General features: G+C 43.5%; 1 protein-coding gene across 2 annotated transcripts in view; it reads right to left on the reverse strand.

Moving 5' to 3' along the window:
• The window catches only part of FER1L6 (fer-1 like family member 6), a 402,024-nt gene that overhangs the window by 315,571 nt on the left and 63,954 nt on the right, over positions 1–22,499 (reverse strand). Inside the window, exons 1-2 of one of the 2 annotated variants that reach the window (XM_033934877.1) lie at positions 21,572–21,685; positions 9,676–9,758 (exon numbers count right to left, since the gene is read on the reverse strand). In XM_033934877.1, the coding sequence (XP_033790768.1) occupies positions 9,676–9,758; positions 21,572–21,606 (118 nt within the window). In that variant the 5' untranslated portion in view covers positions 21,607–21,685. Of the gene's footprint in view, positions 1–9,675; positions 9,759–21,571; positions 21,686–22,499 lie in introns of those variants that run through there. The other variant, XM_033934878.1, reaches the window with a different exon arrangement.

Raw genomic sequence — 22,499 nt, forward strand, 5'->3', positions numbered from 1 at the left:
GAATGGTGGCAGCTAATTGGAGGCACCCACCAGGGCTGGCATTAGGGGGTGGTGCAAACAGGGCAGTTGCCCTGGGCTCCAAGGCTCTGGGAGGCCCCCATGAGTTGGTATATCCTCCCCCTTCTAAGCGCGCCGGTCCGATGTCGCTGTCACCACCGCTCACATTTTTGTTACAGGGGAACGTGGTGCTGGCTGCGACAGCGACTCTGAAACACATCCTGTGGCCTCCCTCCCCGCATTCCTTGTGCCGTGTTCCGTCCTCAATGATGCAATTACCTTTTTCAGCCTGGACAGACCTTACGGCACAAGGAACGTGGGGAGGAAGGTCGCAGGCTGCATTTCAGAGTTGCTGTCACAGCGGGCATTCCCCTGTAACAAAAACGCGAGCGGAGGTGAAGGGGGGGGGGGACATGCCAGGCCAGGAAGCCCCTAGGACTTTGCTTTTTTCAGTAGAATGGGGGAGGGGTTTCAAAGACGTGCCAGGTAGGAAGTGAAGGGGAAGGACTTATAGTATATGAAGGGTTAAAATATTGTACAGAATAAAAAGAAAAGATTAGTATAGCTTGAAGGAAATTGGTGTGTGCACAACTCAAGAGCAGTAATAATTAAAGAGCTTTATTTCAAAGCCTAAGTACATAAAAAAATGAGCTTATACTGGAAACAATCTGCCTTTGTAGATGGCCCTAAGATGTGTGAACATTACATTAAAAGGCTGGGAGAAGTTTACTTACAACTGTGGAAAGAGGGATTGATTTCCTGCCGTTGTTTGATTCAGCATTTTCATTTCTATTCTAGAAGGTGGCGATTTTAGGGAGCCAATTCCACCAGACACCTGAGGAGGCAGATGGCCCATGTCATCGGGGTCCTTCACTTTTCAGTGAAAGAGGCACCGCAACTGCGGTGTGGCCGCAGGGCGTGGCCAAAGGGGCATGCCCTAAGGGGCCCGCCCCTTGGGAGCCCCTTGGAGTCACTAGTCACTAAGTATATAAATTTTTTTTCCTTTTCTCTCTTTCTTTTTCCCTTTTAAATATTGATTCAAAGTTTTCTAATTTTGTTTATTTAGATGGGGAAAAGAAAGGTGAAATCTAAAAGTTCTACATCGACCCCGGTAGATCGACGCCAGTACATCGACGCCGGTCCCATGGACCGCCATTTAATATCTATAACTGAATTAAGTAATGCTGACTCATTATCAGGAGCATCACTCAGTCCCTTGAATAGAACTCCTCCGCCCCCTCCTTAAATATCAAGAGATTTGGGATTAGAATCGGGTTCCAATAGGTCTCCTGTTGAATCTTTGGGAGTACAGATATCTTCCCTGATGGTTTATAGGGAGATGCCTAAGGCACTATCCTTTCAGGAGACTGCCTTATCTACCTAGGACTCACAAGAGACCCCAGATAATATATCCTTAAAAGATCTTTGGAAGATAAACTTAAGAGTTGAGGGATTTTTAAAATCTGTAGCCACTCAGAATGTAGTATTTTCTCAAAGTGTCATTCAGAAGTTGGAAGACATTGATTCCAATTTTAAAACATTGGATAAACGTCTTTCAACAACTGAATCCCAGGTTTCTACTATGCATGCGGTTTCAGTATCAGCGGTAAAGGATTCCCATATTATGTATTCAAGGATTGAAATGATGGAAAATAAGTTACGGACTAGAAATCTGCGTTTGGTCAATTTTCCCAGGACTCATTTGATAACACCTGAGATATTTTAAAGAAATCTTGGGATTGGCCAACGCAGATTCTATTCCTGTACTTAATCATTATTATATTCCTCAGAAAAAGAAAGTATTAACTGAATTAGGAGCAGATCTGACTGAGTTCTTTGAGGATTCTCAAGATTTAATTAGAGAAAGATCTACTCTATTGATTTAATGTAATAGTGAAGTAGATAAAATGCTAATATTGAAGACTTATTTTCAAAACAAGAGTACTAAATTTTGTGGTGATAATGTTCTAATTTTTCTGGATGTGGCCCGTACCACCCAGCTTAGGAGGAAGGCATTTATTTTGTTAAAACCACGAGTAGAGGCTACATTTTTTTAAAGTTTCTATGTAAATGTTTCTTGAAGAGAAGGACTATATTTTCTGGGACCCTTTACAACTTGAGCAATTTTTGAAATTACATGAAACTACTATTAAGAAGTGACTTCAGATTTTAGTTTGGAGTTCAAATAATTGTATACCACTAGAAGAATTAGTCTGTGAACTGGTCTAATTTGACTGTTTGATTTATTTATTTCCTTATATTACTTTCTTTTGTGTACGAATTTGCATATTTATATCTTTAGAAAATAGGTGAATTTCTCCCATAATGTGGACTTGTTGGAGTTTCTTTTGGTTTAATGTTTTAGACCTTTTCTTTTGTGTAATATTTGTATTATTATCTTCATTTTCTTTATTCTGTAAAGAATTGTAAACTTGAAAATCAAATTTTTAAAAAGGCACTTATTTGTAAGGTATATGATATTAAGTGAAAAAAATTTCTTAGGTTGACTAGAATTCTTGGAAATCAAAATGTTCATTATCCAGAAACATGGGGGGACTAGAGATAGAGATGTGGGCAATGGTCTGGAGGGAGAGAAAAGGAGAGTAAGAACATAAGAACATAAGCAATGCCTCTGCTGGGTCAGACCAGAAGTCCATCATGCCCAGCAGTCTGCTCACGCGGCAGCCCATCAGGTCCAGGACCTGTATAGTATTCTTCTATCTATACCCTTCCATCCCTTTTTCCTTCAGGAATTTATCTAATCCTTTCTTGAAATCCAATATCGTGTTCTGTCCTATCACACTCTCTGGAAGCTCATTCCAGGTGTCCACCACCCTTTGGGTGAAGAAGAACTTCCTAGCATTGGTTCTGAATCTGTCCACTTTTAATTTTTCCGAGTGCCCTCTCGTTCTTGTGGTTTTCAAAAGTTTGAAGAATCTGTTCCTCTCCACTTTCTCTATGCCCTTCATGATCTTGTATGTCGCTATCATGTCCCCTCTAAGTCTCCGCTTTTCCAGTGAAAAGAGCCCCAGTTTCTCTAGTCTTTCAGCATATGAGAGGTTTTCTATACCTTTTATCAATCGCATCGCTCTTTTCTGGACCCTCTCGAGTAACGCCATATCCTTCTTTAGGAAAGGCGACCAATATTGGACACAGTACTCCAGATGCGGGCAACCATCGCCCGATACAATGGCAGGATAACCTCTTTCGTTCTGGCTGTAATACCTTTCTTGATAATACCCAGCATTCTGTTCGCCTTCTTTGAGGCCGCTGTGCACTGTGCCAACGGCTTCATTGTCTTGTCCACCATTACCCCTAAGTCCTTTTCTAGGGTACTTTCACCCAATTCCAGCCCTCCCATCGTATACCTGTACTTTGTGTTTCTGTTTCCCACATGCAAGACTTTACACATTTCTCTACATTAAATTTCATCTGCCATCTCGCCGCCCACTTTTCTAGTTTGTTCAGGTCCCTTTGTAAAGCTTCACAGTACTCTTTTGTCCCAACTGCACTAAATAGTTTGGTGTCGTCTGCGAACTTTATTACCTCGCACTTCGTCCCTGTTTCTAGATCGTTTATAAAAACATTGAACAGCAGCGGTCTGAGCACTGACCGCTGTGGAACACCACTCGTGACCCTCCTCCAGTCAGAGTAGTGGCCCTTCACTCCTACCCTCTGCTTCCTACCCGCCAACCAATTTTTGATCCATCTATGTAAGTCTCCTTTCACCACATGGCTCTTCAGTTTCCGTAATAGGCGTTCATGGGGTACCTTGTCAAAGGCTTTTTGGAAATCCAAGTATAAAATGTCTATGGGGTCCCCTTTGTCCATTTGTTTGTTAATAAGTTTGTTAATAAGTTCGTTAGGCATGATCTTCCCTCTTCCCCTGCAGAAGCCATGTTGGCTTGTTTTCATCAGTTTATTTCTTTCGAGATGCTCATCGATGCTGTCTTTTATCAGCGCTTCCGCCATTTTCCCGCCATTGGATGTGGGGTGCTGTGAAGGAAAGGGGAATGAGATACTTGAAGGGAAGACAGAAAGAGAGAGACAGAGATGGTGGACCTGGGGATGGTGTAGAGTGAGGGAGGGAGATGTATAGAATAGGAGGATAGGATAGTTGGAAAGGGAGGGTTATGGCATGGGAGGGCAGTAAGGAAGAGAAAGGGAGAGAATTGGACTTGGGGATGAAAGGAGGGTAAGGAAGGAGGGATGGAGGGAGAAATGTTAGATCTGGGGGTAGAAGGGAAACAGATGCAGCATCTTTTTCTCCTCTCCCCTCCCTCCCTCAATCAAGGAGGGAGAGAAGAACAGAAAAGAGAGGGAGAGATGTTGGGCCATGGGGAGACAGGATGAAAGATGGACCCATAGGAAGGAAGAGAGGTGGGATAAGAAGATGGTAGGGGAAGAAGAGAAAGGGACAGGGAGATATAGCCTGAGAGGGAGCCTGAGAGATATAGACGAGAGAGGGAGGGCGATTCTGGAAGTGGTGAGCCACATGGAAGAGGTCAAAAAGCAGATGAATGAGAACACTGAGTACAGTGGTAGAAATGTGGTAATGGGGAGTAGATAGAGGGAAATAGGAGGATGGGAAAAGGAAGAGCTACAGAATGCGAGGAGGTGGAAAATTCATAAGTAGCTGAAAATGTAAAAAGAAGGGTGCGCAAGAAGGTGAGATTTGAGTGGACAGAAGCAGTAAAGAAAAAAGGGAGGAAAGCTCAAAGGGCAAAATCAATATGTTGGAGACAGGCATAGTGAAGGAATGGAGCAAGAGGGAAGTGGAGAAAAAAATGGACAGTAGGCACTGGAAAGAGAATTAGTAGAAGACAGAGAAAAGCAGAAAGAGAAACTGGGACCAAGATTATGGAAAAATAGAATGTCCAGACAAGGTAGACAAAAGTGTTTTATTTTGAATTTATTAACTGGAATACGTTGGCTTTGGGACATGTGCATTCCAAATATACTTAATAATAATAATAATTTTATTTTTATAAACCGCCAAAGCCATGAAAGTTTGAGGCGGTTTACAACAAGAGGTGCTGGACAATCAGCGAAGTAGTTACAACACAAAGTCATCAAAGTAATTACAATACAAAGTCGAAGAAGTTACAATGCAAAGTCATCGAAAATAAGGTACAGGTTGGGAGGCGTGATACACTAGATTCATAGGTTACAATCGGTTAAACAAATTTGTTTTGATTGATTTTCTAAAATTGAGGTAAGATGAGGAATGGTTGATGATATTAGCCAGCCAGTCGTTCCATTTACCTGCCTGGGAGGCAAGAGTTCTGTCCAAGAATCTTTTGTAGCGGCAGTCCTTTAATGATGGAAAGGAGAACAAATGAATTCTGTATGTGGACCTAATGGAACTGTCCAGATTAAATTGAGAAACCAGATACATAGGGGCCAGACCAAAAATTGATTTATAACAAAGGCAAAAAAATTTAAACAAAACTCGTGCTTCCAAAGGCAGCCAGTGAAGTTTTTGATAGTAGGGACTGATGTGTTCCCATTTTCTCAACCCAAAAATCAGTGGTTTTACATTCAGGTACTTTATCATATTTCCCTCTCTGCTCTGGTGGGCTCAAACTCTAGCTAGTGTACCTGGGGCAATGAGGGGATTAAGTGACTTGTCCAGGGTCACAAAGAACAGTGAGGGATTTGAGCCCACAGCTTCAGGGTGTTGAGGCAGTAGCTCTAACCCAGGGATGTCAAAGTCCCTCCTCGAGGGCTGCAATCCAGTCGGGTTTTCAGGATTTCCCCAATGAATATGCATGAGATCTATTTGCATGCACTGCTTTCATGGTATGCTAATAGATCTCATGCATATTCATTGGGGAAATCCTGAAAACCCGACTGGATTGCGGCCCTTGAGGAGGGACTTTGACACCCCTGCTCTAACCCCTGTGCCACATACTCCCAAATGTAGATGCCAGTGTCCATATATACTTAGCACCATGGCAATTTTACAGAGTGAAAGCACGTGTATCTCTTTTTCAGAAAATTGGTGGAAAGTCTTCTGGTAAAATAGATTTTCAGATTTATTTATTTTTTTCTCTGTGTGACAGCTTGAATATTCCTCCCACAGTTTATTCTCAGGCAACTGATGAACAGATTGGCATGGAAGGACACTTCCATTCTGGCAAACCAGGATTGAATTTTGATGAGAAAATTAAAACCGGGCCGTTCTGAGAATTTGTACCGTGCATTTTGATTTTCGCATTTTAATGTCGTGCTTGGTTTCCCGGTTTCTGCTTAAAGTGGTTTGATGAAACTGCCTCCTCTCCTGTTTACTCTTTAATGGGTATTTGATGGCAGGAATCTGCTCTCTCTCAGCGTTGTTTGCTTTCTGGGCTGTGATGCTGAGAGAGGCTAGGCGCAGCGATGTAAGAGGATCTAGCCATCTTTCAGGAACAGTACTTGCTCTTTTTAAGTTCATTTTACAAGCAAGATCCATAAGTGGAAGAAAGCCAAACTAAAATGGGTGTTAACGAATCAAGCGAATTTCCCTTACTTCCTATGGAGAAACTCACTTTGATATACGAGTAATTTGGTTTACGAGCAAGCTTCTGGAACGAATTATGCTTGTAAACCAAGGTTCCACTGTATATATATTGTTCAGATGTTTATTTATTTATATTTTACTCATAACTTTGTATTGTATTGTACTCATAACTTTGTATGGTCCATCAAGCCCAGAAGCCCGTTCTCCCAGTGGCCAATCCAGGTCCCTAGTACTTGGCCAAAACCCAAGGAGTAGCAACATTCCAGTATCTCAAAGAAAAGCAAGATTCCAGAACCCCAATGAGAGTAACATTCCAGAGCTGAGATTGTGATGTCATAAAGCCTCATTCCACAGTGCCTCAGAGCCAACCTCATCAGTGATGTTACAATGGCTTGATTGTCCTATACGTGGCACATGTAAGAGCATAAAACAGCCATACTGGGTCAGACCAATGTTCCATCAAGCCCAGTAGCCTGTTCTCATGGTGGCCAATCCAAGCCTCTAGTACCTGGCCAAAACCCAAAGAGTAGCAAAGATTAGAGAGACTGGGGCTTTTTTCGCTGGAGAAGCAGAGACTTAGAGGGGATATGATAGAGACTTACAAGATCACGAAGGGCATCGAGAAAGTGGAGAGGGACAGATTCTTCAAACTTTTGACATCTACAAGAACGAGAGGTCATTCGGAAAAATTAAAAGGGGACAGATTCAGAACCAATGCTAGGAAGTTCTTCATCACCCAATGGGTTGTGGACACCTGGAACGCGCTTCCAGGGGGAGTGATAGGACAGGGTACGGCATTGGAGTTCAAGAAGAGATTGGACAATTTTCTGAAGGAAAAGGGGATAGAAGGGTATAGATAGAGGATCACTATACAGGTCCTGGACCTGATGGGCCGCCACATGAGCGGACTGCTGGGCATGATGGACCTCAGGTCTGACCCAGTAGAGGCACGGCTTATGTTCTTATTCCATGCTACCGATCCAGGGCAAGCAGTGGCTTCCCCCATGTCTTTCTCAATAACAGACTATGGACTTTTTCTCCAGGAAATTGTCCAAACTTTTCTTAAAACCAGGTACGATACAGTAGTACAGAGTGGCACAACAATTTTAGCCACCTTACAGAGCAGATAAGCTCTATTACCATCCCCTTCATTTTATATATGGTGGAAAAATTAGAAGTGCCAATCTGGGCACGCACCCAATTTGTATGTGCAATTTAATTGTATAACGAGCTAATTAACACCAATAATCAGGCACTAATAATCAATTATTGGCACTAATTGAAATTTATGCATGCATCTTTATAGCTGGTTTTCTAAAAAGATGTGCATGTAGATTTTTGCCCTTGGATCTGAAAAGAGGCAGAGCCAAAGGCGTGGTAAGGGTGGGCCAGGAACTTTCCTACTATTTGCCCACAAAATAAGGCAGATCTGTGCTTAATTTAGGCACAATGATTTCTACCTGGTTTCAGTTGGTGTAAAACTTCATGCCCAAAATTGGGTGCAGATCGCTGTGCTACGTGCTATTTTGTTAACGGCGCCCAACTCGAATATCGGTTTTAATCATGTTGTTCTTGTTTGGTTTTCTAAATTTTTATTGCCCCGATCTTATTCAGTTAATATTGATGGTAATATTTCTAATTCCTGGCAACCTCCCAGGGCTCTCCGCTTTCCCCAATTTTATTCAATCTTTATATGACAACTTTGAATATTTATAAGCTGTCAGCGTGGGAAACGCTTTTTGCTTATGCGGATGACATTTTTGTACTGATTGAGATTGACCCAAATATTGCCAATTTAACTTTTAAAATAAATCGCTGTATCTCTAAACTTCAAACTTGGGCTATGTCTGTCCAGATGAAGCTAAATGCAGGTAAAACTCTGTGGTTAGGCCCAAAATTGGATCATCTTCCTTCCACTGTACTTTTGGATTCTGGAGCCTCCCTACAAATTGAGTTCTCCTCTAAGATTTTGGGAATACTTTTTGATTCTTCTCTTACTTTTAAGGATCAAATAAACTTTCTGGTTAAGAAATGTTTTTTCAGCTTACGAATGTTGAGGAAGGTCAGACCTCTTTTCCATCTACGTCATTTTTCTGTTTTGGTCCAATTTATTATATTATCCCGGTTAGATTATTGTAACGTCATTTATCTTGGCGTCACTAAGAACTGCCTCCGCGAAGTTGATCTATGGAAAGAGCAAATTCGACCATGTGACTCCTTTGCTTTTCTCTCTCCATTGGCTCCTGGTTTATTTTAGAATTCAGTTTAAGTGTTTATGTATTGTTTTTGATGGTATCTTTGTTCCTCTTGTTCTTTTGCTATGGAATGTTTATAGATTTTCATATGCGAGAGGCATTCGCCGATTTAAACTTTCTCTCCCTTCTAGGAAGGGAATTCAAGGAGTTAAGAATTTTAGCAGCTCTCTGGCGTTTAAATTTCCCCAACTATGGAATGAACTTCCCCTAATTTTGAGGTGTCCCAGTTCCTTCCAATTCTTCTGTAAACCTCTAAAAACTTTTTTATTTGCTAATCATTTGAAAACTAACTCTTGCATTTCAGTTTACTTTATTTTTTAAATTTATTATTAACCGCGTCGAGCTTCCTTTGGTTGAAGACCCGGTATATAAGGTTAAGGTTTAGTTTAGTTTATAGAATAGTGCTTAGCATTCATTTTCTTCAGCACTGATTTTTTGGGGTGCAATATACAGAATAGAAGCCTTAAGTATATCCTATGCCAGGGGTAGGTAATTCCGGTCCTTGAGAGCCGACGCCAGGTCAGGTTTTCAGGATCTCCACCATGAATATGTATGAGATGGATTTGCATGCACTGCCTCCTTGAGATGCAAAATCTATCTCATGCATATTTATTGTGGATATCCTGAAAACCTGATATGGCTCCGGCTCTCAAGGACTGGAATTGCCTACCCCCGTCCTATGCCCAAATCACCAAGTTCAAATGAACTTTAACTAACCTCTCCAGCAGTAGCTAGTCACAGAAGGGATTCCTATTGTTTAGCTGTGACTTCCATGCAAGGTGTTGCTTGCCGTGCCAGTTGTTAATGTAATAACTGGAATGGTCAGGTCACATGATTCCAGTGCAGGAAAGAAGAAAAAAAAAAAAATCTCACACCCTTACTCTGTTTTAGTAAGTCTAATATTTATTTACTAGGCCTTACCTAGTGCACCTTTGTTTGTAATGACTAACCCCTTGTCAGCCTTCTTCTTCTTTTTAAGATGCAGTCCGCCGAAGATCCCCTTTCTGCAAACAAAAAATACAGAAAACATGAGTGGCGGAACGTTACACAGGCTGCGATGTATGTTATAAATGAGAGACCTTTATTAGCAGATAAAATGGGGGTGGGATGGGGGTGAGGGGACACGTGCAAACCTGTAGTTCTTTTCTCATTTCCTGTGAGTAACACATGGCAATTCCAGGAGCAGTAGGCCTGGCATAATTTCAGAGGATGGCTTGTGAAGGCAGCAGAATGGTATATTGTTAATTCAAATGCTGGGCTTCTTAATTGGGGGCCGGGGGGGGGGGGGGGAAGGTCTGCATCCCTTGAATTGATTAATGAAACCCTCACACTCTATTACTAAATTATATGTCCACTGGCAGCTATGTATGTTTCTGTCATCCACTAACAGTGCTAACTGCTAACATATCACTAAAATTATAGTAATACACAGCTATACTATTAATAACTGCCTTAACCGCCTCTCTTAGCTCCAACCCCCGCTTTCTCTTTACCATACTAAACTCCCTACTCAAAGCACCCTCACCGTCTATCCCCCCCCCCCCCCCACTCCAATTTCTCCACAGACTATGGCACTGTTCTTCTACCATAAGATCCAGAAGATTCAGTTTGAGCTCTCAACCAAGTTGCCTCCCCCTCCCCTCCTTCCATCTGTCCCTTCTGCTAACCTCCCTTCAACACCTGCCACCCTTTCCTCCTCGTCTGTAATCACCGAGGAGGAAACCGCACAACTTCTCTCATCCTCAACACCTACTACCTACTCTTCCCATGCGATTCCCACTCACCTACTCCGCACCATCTCGCCCTCTGTCATCCCTCCTATCTGTCACATTCTCAACCTATCGTTCTCCACTGCAACTGTCCCTGATGCCTTCAAACATGCCACCGTCACACCCTTCCTCAAAAAAATCCTCACTGGACCTTCAAATCTCACCCCATCTCCCTCCTCCCCTTCTTATCCAAGTTACTTGAATGTGCTGTTCACCACCGTTGCCTGGGCTTCCTCTTCTCCCAAGCTATTCTTTATCCGCTTCAGTCAGGCTTTCGCCCATTGCATTCCACAGAAACTGCCCTTACTAAAGTTTCCAGTGACCTGTTCTTGGCCTCTACTCTGTCACCTCTATTATATGGCACAACAAAGAAAAATGGGGACACCCAATGATCCACGGTGAAAACAATCCACCAATGAAAACAAAAACAAAAAACTGTGGATACAGATGTTCTGGAGATAATTTATTATACACTGGCATATAAAAACATGAAAATACAATGATAAAAAATACAGTGGTAAAAATCCAATCCGGTGAAGGGCGGGAAGTTTCATGGCGACACCAGGAAGTACTTCTTCACCGAAAGAGTGGTTGGCAATTGGAATGAGCTTCCAGCACAGGTTATCGAGGCCAGTAGCATGCCAGATTTTAAAAACAGATGGGATGCTCATGTTGGATCTCTAAGAGGGAATGGGACATCAGAGTGTGATCTCTCACAGGGTAGTTAGGAGAGTGGGTGGGTCAATAGAGTGGGCAGACTTGATGGGCCTTGGCCCTTTTCTGCCGTCACTTTTCTATGTTTCTAATCCGGTGCGTGCGCTCAAAACGCTAGCGCACCTTCGTAAAAGGAGCCCATAGAGCTGGCATGTGTGTTTGCCTAAGCACTGCAGATGTGCTCACAATGCACATAAGTGCGAGTCATGTCTACAGGCAGACTCCATCCATGTGCACGCCTGCCCGTAAAATACTTGCTATGAAAGATATGAGCATATTTACAGAATAATACTTAGGGAGAATTTTAGTATATTTTAGTGTGTCTGATAATATTCTAATAATATTTGAACATAATTAGTGCACAACTGTCTGTGTATTGCCAAGTGTGTTTTGTCAAACCTCTTTATCATAAATGCTGTAAGACTAACACCCCTAAGGTAGCAATTTGCTTTGAGTTTGTGATTTCTCTGCTTCACAACATCCCAGGGTAAACCCCATTCACCTGCCAACACTGTGGTACCCTATTATCTCTTCATAGTGTTATACATGTTTATACAGTACATGCAGTCCCCAAGTTACAGACGCCTGACTTAAATACGACTTCTACTTAAGAACGCGATTGCAGCTTCATTTGATTTCACTGAGCAGTATTTCCAGCGGCATAGATTCCTACACTTCTACAGCAGATTCAGGAATGATGCATGGCCACATGAAGAACAGTGCGGTTGTGCATGCTGTACCTTAGAGGGAACACTGGACTAGGGGCAGTTGGCCCTTTTGTCAGCTGGGAGCAGAGGTAAGCAGCAAGAATCTCAAAATCCACAAGTTCTGAGTTACATACAAATCCGACTTAAGAACAGCTTTAATTTATAACATTTTATTGAAGGAATCAAATAAGTATACAATAATATACTAATAAAATGTTCAATACAATTATATTCAGAATACTAATTTCATACATATTTCTATCATTCCTCCAAAATATATTTCCATATTACCCACCTCATACCTCTATATATTTCCATACCCCCTTCCCCATCCCCCTTCCCTACCCCCTACCCCCTCCTTACCCCCCTTATTTATGTTCAAACATTTTATTAAAGAAATAGAGAAAAAATACATATAAATTATACAAAAAGATATTCTTAACAAATAATAAATAATTCACAATTGTTAAAATTCTAATCCATATATTATTAAAAAAAAAAAATTCTATCCCTTTCATCCCATAATCAATTTCCCCTTCCCGGATGAAAGCTGACAAAAATAAAGAACTGGAATGTAATTTAAACAACCTTAGCTTCAATGTAAATCATTGAGCATTAAACTTCTTGCTCTTGGTGAAAGGTTTTGAATATACAGATCCCAAACTTCCTTAAAAAGATGAATTTTTCTAGACGACCGCCTAACCTCCCAAATCTCAAACAAAAGTAAACGATAAAACTGGTTTCTCCAATGCCAGAAACTTGGAGATTCTTTCAATAACCAAAATTGCATAATACATTTATGCCCAATCCAGTGGCGTACCAAGGGGGGGCGGGGGGGCAGTGCGCCCCGGGTGCCAGCCCTAAGGGGGTGCTCCCGGCCTTGCCGTTCAGTCCCCCCCAACCCCGAAGGACCGCTCGCCCCATTGACCTTCCTGCACCACCTGTGAAGCAGCCCGCAGCAGGATCGCAAAGTCAGCGTCAGCGATCCCTGCGCTGCTTAGGCGCTGCTTCCTGCGCCGTGATCCCGCCCCTCCTCTGACGTCAGAGGAGGGGCGGGACCGTGGCACAGGAAGCAGCGCCTAAGCAGCGCAGGGATCGCTGACGCTGACTTCGCGATCCTGCTGCGGCTGCTTCATAGGTGGTGCGGGGAGGCCAGGGGGGCGAGAGGTCCTTCGGGGTGGGTCGGGGCATCAGGCCTTCAGGGTGGGGCGGGCGGGCAGGCAGGCAGGCTTTCAAGGGGGGACAGGCCTTCGGGGGGGGTGCAGACCTTCAAGGTGACAGGCAGGCAGGCAGGCCTTCAAGGGGGGACAGGCCTTCAGGGGGGGGTGCAGACCTTCAAGGGGTGCAGGCCTTCAAGGGGGCAGGCAGGCCTTCAGGGGGGGTGCAGGCCTTCGGGGGGTATAGGCCTTTGGGGGGGTGCAGACCTTCAAGGGGGTGCAGGCCTTCAAGGGGGGGGACAGGCCTTCAAGGGGGGAAAGGCAGGCAGGCCTTCAAGCGGGGGACAGGTCTTCAGGGGGGTGCAGACCTTCAAGGGAGTGCAGGCCTTCAAGGGGGGGTGCAGGCCTTCGGGGGGGGGGTGCAGACCTTCAAGGGGGGGTGCAGGCCTTCGGGGGGGGGTGCAGACCTTCAAGGGGGTGCAGGCCTTCAAGGGGGAGACAGGCCTTCAAAGAGGGGAAAGGCAGGCAGGCAGGACTTCAAGGGGGGACAGGCCTACAAGGGGGGGACAGGCCTACAAGGGGGTGAGACAGGCCTTCAAGGGGGGGACAGGCCTTCGGGGGGGTGCAGACCTTCAAGGTAGTGTAGGCCTTCAAGGGGGGGTGCAGACCTTCAAGGGGGTGCAGGCCTTCAAGGGGGGACAGGCCTTCAAGGGGGGGAAGGCAGGCAGGCAGGCTTTCAAGGTGGGACAGGCCTACAAGGGGGTGGGACAGGCCTTCGAGTGGGGGACAGGCCTTCGGGGGGGTGCAGGCCTTCGGGGGGTGCAGACCTTCAAGGGGGGGACAGGCAGGCAGGCCTTCAAGGGGGGGACAGGCCTACAAGGGGATGGGACAGGCCTTCAAGGGGGGTGCAGGCCTTCAAGGGGGGACAGGCAGACCTTTAAGGGGGGACCATGATTTAGAAGTACACGGAGGGAAGGGGGTGTTCAAAGAGACGTGCATATGCCAAACTTTGGGGGGGGGAGGAAGAAATAATGGGTCTGAAAATAGAGGAGAGGGAGAGAGATGATGGACCATGGGATTTAGGGAGGGAAGGAACAGAAAGGGAGAGAAATTGGACACAAAGGATGGTGTGGAGGAGGGATAGAGATACTGGATAGGAGGGTAATTAGGAAAAGAAAGGGAGAGATGGTGGACTCTGGGGTGGTGGGGAAGGAGGGAGAGATGCCGGATGAAAGGGTATTTAAGAAAAGGTGGATCTGTGGAGGGAGATGAAAAAAAGGAAAGATACCAGACTTCCTGGGAAGGGAAGGGAAATGGAAAGGGAGGACAGAGTTGGCAGATGGATGGTTAGCATGCAGAAAGAAGGAGACCCTGGCAAGCAAGTTATCAGAAGAAAACCAGAGCCTTGGACCAACAAGATTTGAAATATAACCAGACAACAAAAGGTAGAAAAATTAATTTTATTTTCTGTTTTGTGATTATAATATGTCAGATTTGAAATGTGTATCCTGCCAGAGCTGGTGTTGGACTGCAAACGTGAGCTAGGATTTAACAGAGAGAGGAAAAGTCCTTTTTGTTTCTTTATTTTATTTACACCACAGTGCCAGTGTGGTTAGGAGAAGCCAAAGGGGGTGAAAAAGCTATAAAACCCACTAGGAGTTTTGAAATAAATCACCCAACTGGGCAGGAAAATCGAAATGAAAAACCAATTCAATAGGGCAGGCTGAATCGAATCAAAATTTTTTTCCTGAATCTGGCAGCATTAGTTTGTGCTACTGTCTTAGACTTTAGGACCTGGGATTGGGGAGAGATGGCATCCTCAGTACTTTATAATGCAAGTGAAACGAGGATTTGGTCAGACTTTTGAAGGGTCTGCAGAAAAAAAATATTGTATAGGCCGGGGACATGAGACAGCAGGAAATGGGAACTTTTCTTCCTTCTATTTTTGTGAATGGAAAGGCTGAGGATGTCAGAGAGTTCAGTTAAAATATGTGCTTTATAAGAAAATATAATAATGTGTTTTATAAAGTTTATAGCATAGCTGGCCTACCCAGTGAGGTGTTCCTAGTAGTGATGGTGGCAGCGTGTCAATGTGTTGAGAGGAAGAGGTGGTCTGGGAAATTCTGCTGAGCAAACTCCGGGCCCATTTCCACCCCCCAGTTAGTCCACTCCACTCAACTGGTTCACACACTGAGTGGGTCTTTGGGTGTTGTTTTGGGATCTCTTCCAGTGGTTTATCTCCTTCTGGTCCAAGGAAGGAAACTTTGTTATCCTTAGCATTGACCTACAGAATATGTTTGTAACAGCGCTGCTTGTGTGGCATTAGGCTATGTAGTGATCGAAAGAAAAAAACAGACCTTTGCACATTTTTGCACTATATGGTGGGTGTATGAGGAGATTCACATTTCCTGCACAGCTAAGTCCATGTGAAGTTACCTTGTGCTGTATTTGACATCTAGCAAGGTCTCTGTTTGAAAGGAAAGATCTAAACTTAAAAATGAAGTGGCCAGAAGTTATGGTAAAAGCAGATAGTGTAGCTGGTTTTAAGAAAGATTTGGACAAATTCCTGGAGGAAGAGTCCATAATCTGTTATTAAGACATGGGGGAAGTGTCTGCTTGCCCTGGATCGGTAGCATGGAATGTTGCTACTCTTTGGGTTTTGACCAGGTATTAGTGTCCTGGATTGGCTACCATGAGAATGGGCTACTGGGCATGATGGACCATTGGTCTGACCCAGTTAGGCTATTCTTATGTTATGTTCTCATCTGTAGGGGCCTTTGTTTTCACTTCTTATTTTAATGTATTTTTTTTCTGGGAACTTATCAGTGTTTTTTATAATGGGAACAAAAATGGAAGAGAATTAATGTGTGTGGGATGAGGGGGTAATTAATTTCTTCAGCTAAATAATTCAATCCACCTCAACCAGACATAGGAGAACTCACGCACCATTCACATACCCTCCAACCAAAAACGTCAAAAGAAAAAAACTGTTCGACAACCTCCTAGCCATTCGAGCTGCAACACTCGACCCCCAACTCTACAACCAATTGACATCGACCACAGACTGCAAAACCTTCAAAAAGAAATAAAAACCCTTCTATTCAAAAAACACATAAAACCGAACTAACACAATCAGAACTGTCCCAAGCATCACCTGCAACTACTCCATATGTACTTCTGATGTCATGACAATTCAGACATAATTTATGTTATGTTATGTTTGGAATATAAGAAAATTTTCATTGCCTGTTTCTATTCTGACCATTTATTCTGTTTCATGGTCATTACAAAAAATATTTTTTTACATAGGGGGGGGTGTCAAAAAATGATGGGCCCCGGGTGCCACATACCCTAGGTACGCCACTGGCCCAATCATACACGCCTTCTGAAATAAAAGACATTTCCTTTGACCAAATATCCCACAAGCTGCAGCTTTACCAAAAATTACTCCCCTTGGAGAACCTACAACAGGACTACCCCATAAAGAACCCAAATATAATAGGATGGCAGACCAGAATGACTTGATTAAAGGACACAACCAAAAAGCATGAGATAAAGTGCTAGGATCCTTATCACATTTGATACAAATTGGGGAATTAACCAAACCCTCATGAAAAGCTTGAATTTGGGGGGAAAAAAACCCTATGTAAAACTCTATAAGAACATTCCCTCCAAACAGAAGCCGTAATCACTTTTGATATTCTATTAATTGCTTGAGTAGAGTCAATAAGTGAAATCTGAATTCCCAACTCCTCATTCCAATTTTTTTTAATTGTTTTCATATGTACGAGAAGGAAGTAAATTCCACCACAATTTATGCAATAAAGAAACTGAAATAGGCATATCTTCACATTGATTTAAAAAAAGAAAAAATTATATCACAGACTCTACTTGAAAAATCCAATCTCTGCAATTTATTCAAATAATTCACCAATTGCATGTAGGCATATAAAGACCCAGGACCTCTCCTACTGTAACAGAAAGATCAGGAAAACTCCTTATCTTCCCGGTCTCATTCAATACCTGCGCTAAATAATAAATACCTTTATATCCCCAACTCCTAAAAATCCTAGATGTCATTCCAGGGGTTCATAGACAACGGCGCGAAAGACAAAAGCGCGCGCCGACAATTGAGCGCAGCACAGAGGTGCACGCCGCACAAAATTACAGTTTTTAGGGGCTCTGACGGGGGGTTTTGTTGGGGAACCCCCCCAGTTTACTTAATAGACATCGCGCCGGCGTTATGGGGGGGTTTGGGGGGTTGTAACCCTCCACATTTTACTGTAAACTGAACTTTTTCTCTAAAAACAGGGAAAAAGTTAAGTTTTTGAGTAAAATGTGGGGGGGTTACAACCCCCCACGCCCCCCCACAATGCCCCCACAACGCGGCGCGATGTCTATTAAGTAAAGTGGGGGGTTTTCCCCCACACACCCCCGTCGGAGCCCTAAAAACAGTAATTTAGAGCGGCGCGCGCCTCCGCACTGCGCTCAATTGTCTGGGCGCGCCTTTGTCGCAGCGCGCTTTTGACCTGACACCCATTCCAGGTAAGAACAGCTTTAAAAACATAACTTGTTCCAAACCTGGGGACTGCCTGTAATCATAAGGGAACTGACAAATGCCTGTATCCTTTATAGGGTCCACGTCTCAGGATAAGAATAAAGGCATAAAAATGAGCCTAGAGGTAAGGGAGAAGAATCAGGATTGTTCAGTCTTCTTTACTTAACACACCCGCTCTTCAGTCTTATGTGGTAAAAAATCACTAGTGCACATTTATTGTTGTTTTTTTTTTTTTTTAATTATTCTATTCTTTTGTGCTACTATTACAGAGAGGAGGAGGGGGCTAATGGTTAGAGCAGCTGCCACAGCCCACTGAGTTTGATTCCCACTGCATCTCCCTGTGACTCTGGGCAAGTCACATAACACTTCCTTGCCCCCATGGAAACCACTTTGATTGCAACCACATGGAAAAAGCAGCATATCAAGTCCTGTTTCCTTTATTAAAGCTCAAGATGAGGAGCAAGAGGATGACTTTCAAAGAACAACCCAGCAACAAGCAATAAAATGGTAAAATTAAAGTAGGTAAAAATCATAAAACATTAAAGATACAATAAGAATAATAGATAAAGGAGAATATTATTCAGATTTATGGTAGAAAGTAAGAAACATAACAATAATAAAAAATAAATTAAAAATTAAATTAATAAATTAAAATTAAACTGAAGGACTATCTCAGAAGTATCCATAAAAAATAACACAGTCAGAATAATTTCAATTTAAGTTCTGATATATAAATCACTCAGGACCTGAAAAATAGGATCTAGGTGGTGTACCAAACGTAATAATAGACCATAAATCTATAACATAACGTAAATAAAGAGCCTAAGCTAATACAAATTTACCTATTTACTCTTCCAGAAAAGAACTCCAGTACATATAAACAGTCACGTCATGCCCAAAACGTTCTCCGTAACCGAGTTTGCAATCTCCTTCTGAAGACCAAATAAAAAGACTATAAATTAAGCCTAAGCCTAAGAGAAGGCTCGTGCCTTTTAGTGCAGGGACTGTTCTTTCTATCACGGTCTATTATACTAATCCTCTATAATAAAACCCTAAGCGCGCATGCGCACTTACAATGCCGTGATCCCTGACTCCGTGATGTGTGACTCCATGGCTGTGTTTGATTTGCATCGCGTGCGGTGTGCATGTGGCGTGCAGTGGCTTGTGGCATGTGCAGCGCATGCAGCGGTTTGAGTGGCGCCGAGAGCAATGGCAGGAGGGTGTCCTGTGACCTGGATGAAGCAGACAGGGTGCGGGTGCTGCAAGGTGTCCGGCTGCTACTGCTACACAGGGAAGTGGAGGGGGAGAGGGAAAGGGGGCTGCTATGGGGGAAGGGGCGTGCTGGGGGGCAGGCAGCAATCTTGGTTTGCTCAGAGGGGGGGGAGAAAGAAGGGGGCCACGGAGAGACAGGCAGGTATGGTGCAACAGAGAGAGATAGGCAGACAGTGGGCCAGGGAGAGAGACAGAGAGACAGACAGAAAGAAAAACAGTCAGGGAAGTGGAGGGGGAGAGGGAAAGGGGGCTGCTTTGGGGGAGAGGGGTGTGCTTGGGGGCAGACAGAAATCTTGGTTTGCTCGGGGGGGGGGGGGGGAAACAGAAAGGGGCCGTGGAGAGACAGGCAGGCATGGCGCAACATAGAGATAAGCAGACAGGGGGCCAGGGAGAGAGACAGACAGAAAGAAAGACAGGCAGACAAGGGGCCAGGGAGAGACACAGATAGAAAGAATGACAGACAGGGGGCCAGAGAAACAGACAGACAGTGGCCAAAGAGAGAGAGAGACAAAGAAAAAAAGACAGACAGACAGACAGTGGCCAAGGAAAGAGAGAGAGAGAAAAAAAGAAAGACAGACAGACAGGGGGCCAGGGAGAGACACAGACAGAAAGAATGCCAGAGAGACAGACAGAAAGACAGACAGCGGCCAAAGACAGAGAGACAAAGGAAAAACGACAGAGAGACAGCGGCCAAGGAGAGAGAAAGAAAGACAGAGAGACAGAAAGCAGCCAAGGAGAGAGAGAGAGAGAGACGGAATGAAAGAGAGACAACGGCCAAGGAGAGTGAGAGACAGAAAGAAAGACTGACAGACACATTTATTCTAGCACCCGTTAATGTAACGGGCTTAAATACTAGTGCTTCTATAAATCGGAGGCAAAATATTAAGGAAGGAAGGAATGATTTTTAAAGAAATTTGCAAGCGCTTTGCCCTGTTCATTTTGGTGCAAGAATGTTTCTCTCTAAGGATCTGGGTATCCTCGAGGTACACCATAAAATACCATATTGTTTCTTATAGCCCACAAATGTCAACTGTGAATCGTTAGCAACACAGACATAATGAATCATAGCAAGACTATAACGAAAACAAATGCGTTTTTAGCACCTTCCTAAATTGAAGTATCTACACTGGCAACCTTGTTATTGTATAAGGCGAATAATAAATAAGCACAGTATAATACAATTGGAAAGACTAGTTATTCGCATCCATTGCCTGCCAGTGCTGTTTTGTTGATCATGCACTCAGGTTGATAAAACCAACAGTCTGTTGAGGATATACTCCTACACAATATGGCATTTTGTGACAGAACTGAATTGTTGGGGTGCCTTTCATTATACAGTGAATAGAGTATTCCATAAATATCATTTTGGAAGTACCTAACTTTTCCTTACCATGTTTAAATGATTTACCCCGGAGAACTAAGAGCGTAAAAGTAAACCGCTCCATGCCAAAACACTGGCAGAATTCAAGCACATATGGGAGAGACATATAGGAGCCCTAAGGGAGAGTTATCAATACAATCTACTGTTAACACCACTTGGTAGGTGCGCTAGCGTTTTTAGTGAATGCACAAAATTACCGCACACTAAACCGCGCAGTACGCTTCTAGAATAACGCCAGCTCAATACTGGTGTTAAGGTCTAGCGCGTGTGGCAATTTAGCACGCCGTATTCCACTCGTTAAGGCCCTAACGCACCTTAGTAAAAGGAGCCCTTGGTCTCATTCCATAAAATGGAATGTTATAATAGCCTGAGTTAGTGGTAAAAATTCACCTAATTGATAAGAATATAAACATAAGAACATAACAATTGCCGCTGCTGGGTCAGACCAGTGGTCCATCGTGCCCAGCAGTCCGCTCACGCGGCGGTCCCCAGGTCAAAGACAAGTGCTCTAAATGAGTCCAGCCTCACCTGCGTGCGTTTCAGTTTACCAGGAACTTGTCCAACTTTGTCTTGAATCCCTGGAGGGTGTTTTCCCCTATAACAGACAAGAGCGTTCCAGTTTTCTACCACTCTCTGGGAGAAGAAGAACTTCTTTACGTTTATACAGAATCTATCCCCTTTCAACTTTAGAGCGTGCCCTCTCGTTCTCCCTACCTTGGAGAGGGTGAACAATCTGTCTTTATCTACTAAGTCTATTCCCTTCAGTATTTTGAATGTTTTGATCATGTCCCCTCTAAGTCTTCTCTCAGAGCAAGAGGAATGACCACAAAACTAGCAAAACTTATGACAAAAAAGCAGGTAGAGCAAAAGGGCAGACTGGAAGGGGCCAAAATGGTCCTTGTCTGCTGCTACTTTCTGTTTATTCTCCCTACTAAATCACAACACGACACATTTTGTTAAACTATCATGAGAAAAAGGTCTAGTAAAAAGCACCTTTGCGTCATTTAGTCAAGTCACAAAATATTTGTGTGGAAAACTGAATAGTTATACATTGGTCCATATTTATCTGAAACCGCCCCACAAATTAATGTTTTAATTCTTCACTTTTTAATAGCGATGCATGTGATTATAACACTGTCTTCCCTCCAGTGCTAAATGCATTCAGTTTCACACAGACCGTGTGCAATAAGCTTATTTCCTGACCAACACAAAATGGGAAAATTCTTGAGTAGATCTGAGCGCAACATTTCACACCATACCTGTGGGCTTGTGGGCTGCTCTCAGTAGACTCCATGCTGATTGGGAATGTGTTCAAGTGGTTGTCGTTTCCTCTTTGGTTGTGCTCACCATGCCACAGCTTGACTTGAGACTCAGGGAACTCTTTGCCTTATGTGACCAGTTAGTCAGGTTTGTAGACAAGAAGCAGGGCACCAGAGCCAAACCTCTCGCAATGTAAATATTAACTTGATGTCATGTTGGATACCCGCGCAGAAGAATGCTCATAACATTCTCTTATCCCTTTAAGATAAACCAGTGTAGGGAGTTGCTGTGTTAATCCACTAAAGTTAAATCAGTCAAGTCTGACTAATGGTGGAGGCATGGCCATACACATTACATGTTTTATCATCAAAATTTCTGCTTGCACACATGTTATTTTCTAGATACCCTGCCTGGGGCTTTTCCTGCCTTTCCTATCACAGGTGCGGATTTTATCTAGCCCTCTTCCAAACATAGAGACATAACCCAGATAAAGGCCAAACGGCCCATCCAGTCTGCCCATCCGCTGCATCCACTATCTCCTCCTCTCCCTAACAGATCCTACGTGCCTGTCCCATGCTTTCTTGAAATCAGACCAGAGCAAACAAACCAAAACTGCAGGCTTGTACACGATGCAGGCAAATTTTATTGTGACAAATAAATCGTATCTAAAAACTTTTTACCAAGCGAGGGACCCAACACGGTCCGTGTTTCGGACAACCTTCATCAGAGGTCCATGGTGATAAAGGAAAAAAGAAAAAATGTCACAAAAGAAAGCTGGAAGAGTAACATTTGATGACACGCCGAAAGTCGCCAAAGTACTGTAAATATCCGCCAAAGTACAGTACTTTGGCGACTTTCGGCGTGTCATCAAACGTTATTCTTCCAGCTTTCTTTTATGACATTTTTTCTTTTTTCCTTTATCACCAT

Source organism: Geotrypetes seraphini, chromosome 2 (genome assembly GCF_902459505.1).
Source record: "Geotrypetes seraphini chromosome 2, aGeoSer1.1, whole genome shotgun sequence".
Lineage (NCBI taxonomy): Eukaryota > Metazoa > Chordata > Amphibia > Gymnophiona > Dermophiidae > Geotrypetes > Geotrypetes seraphini.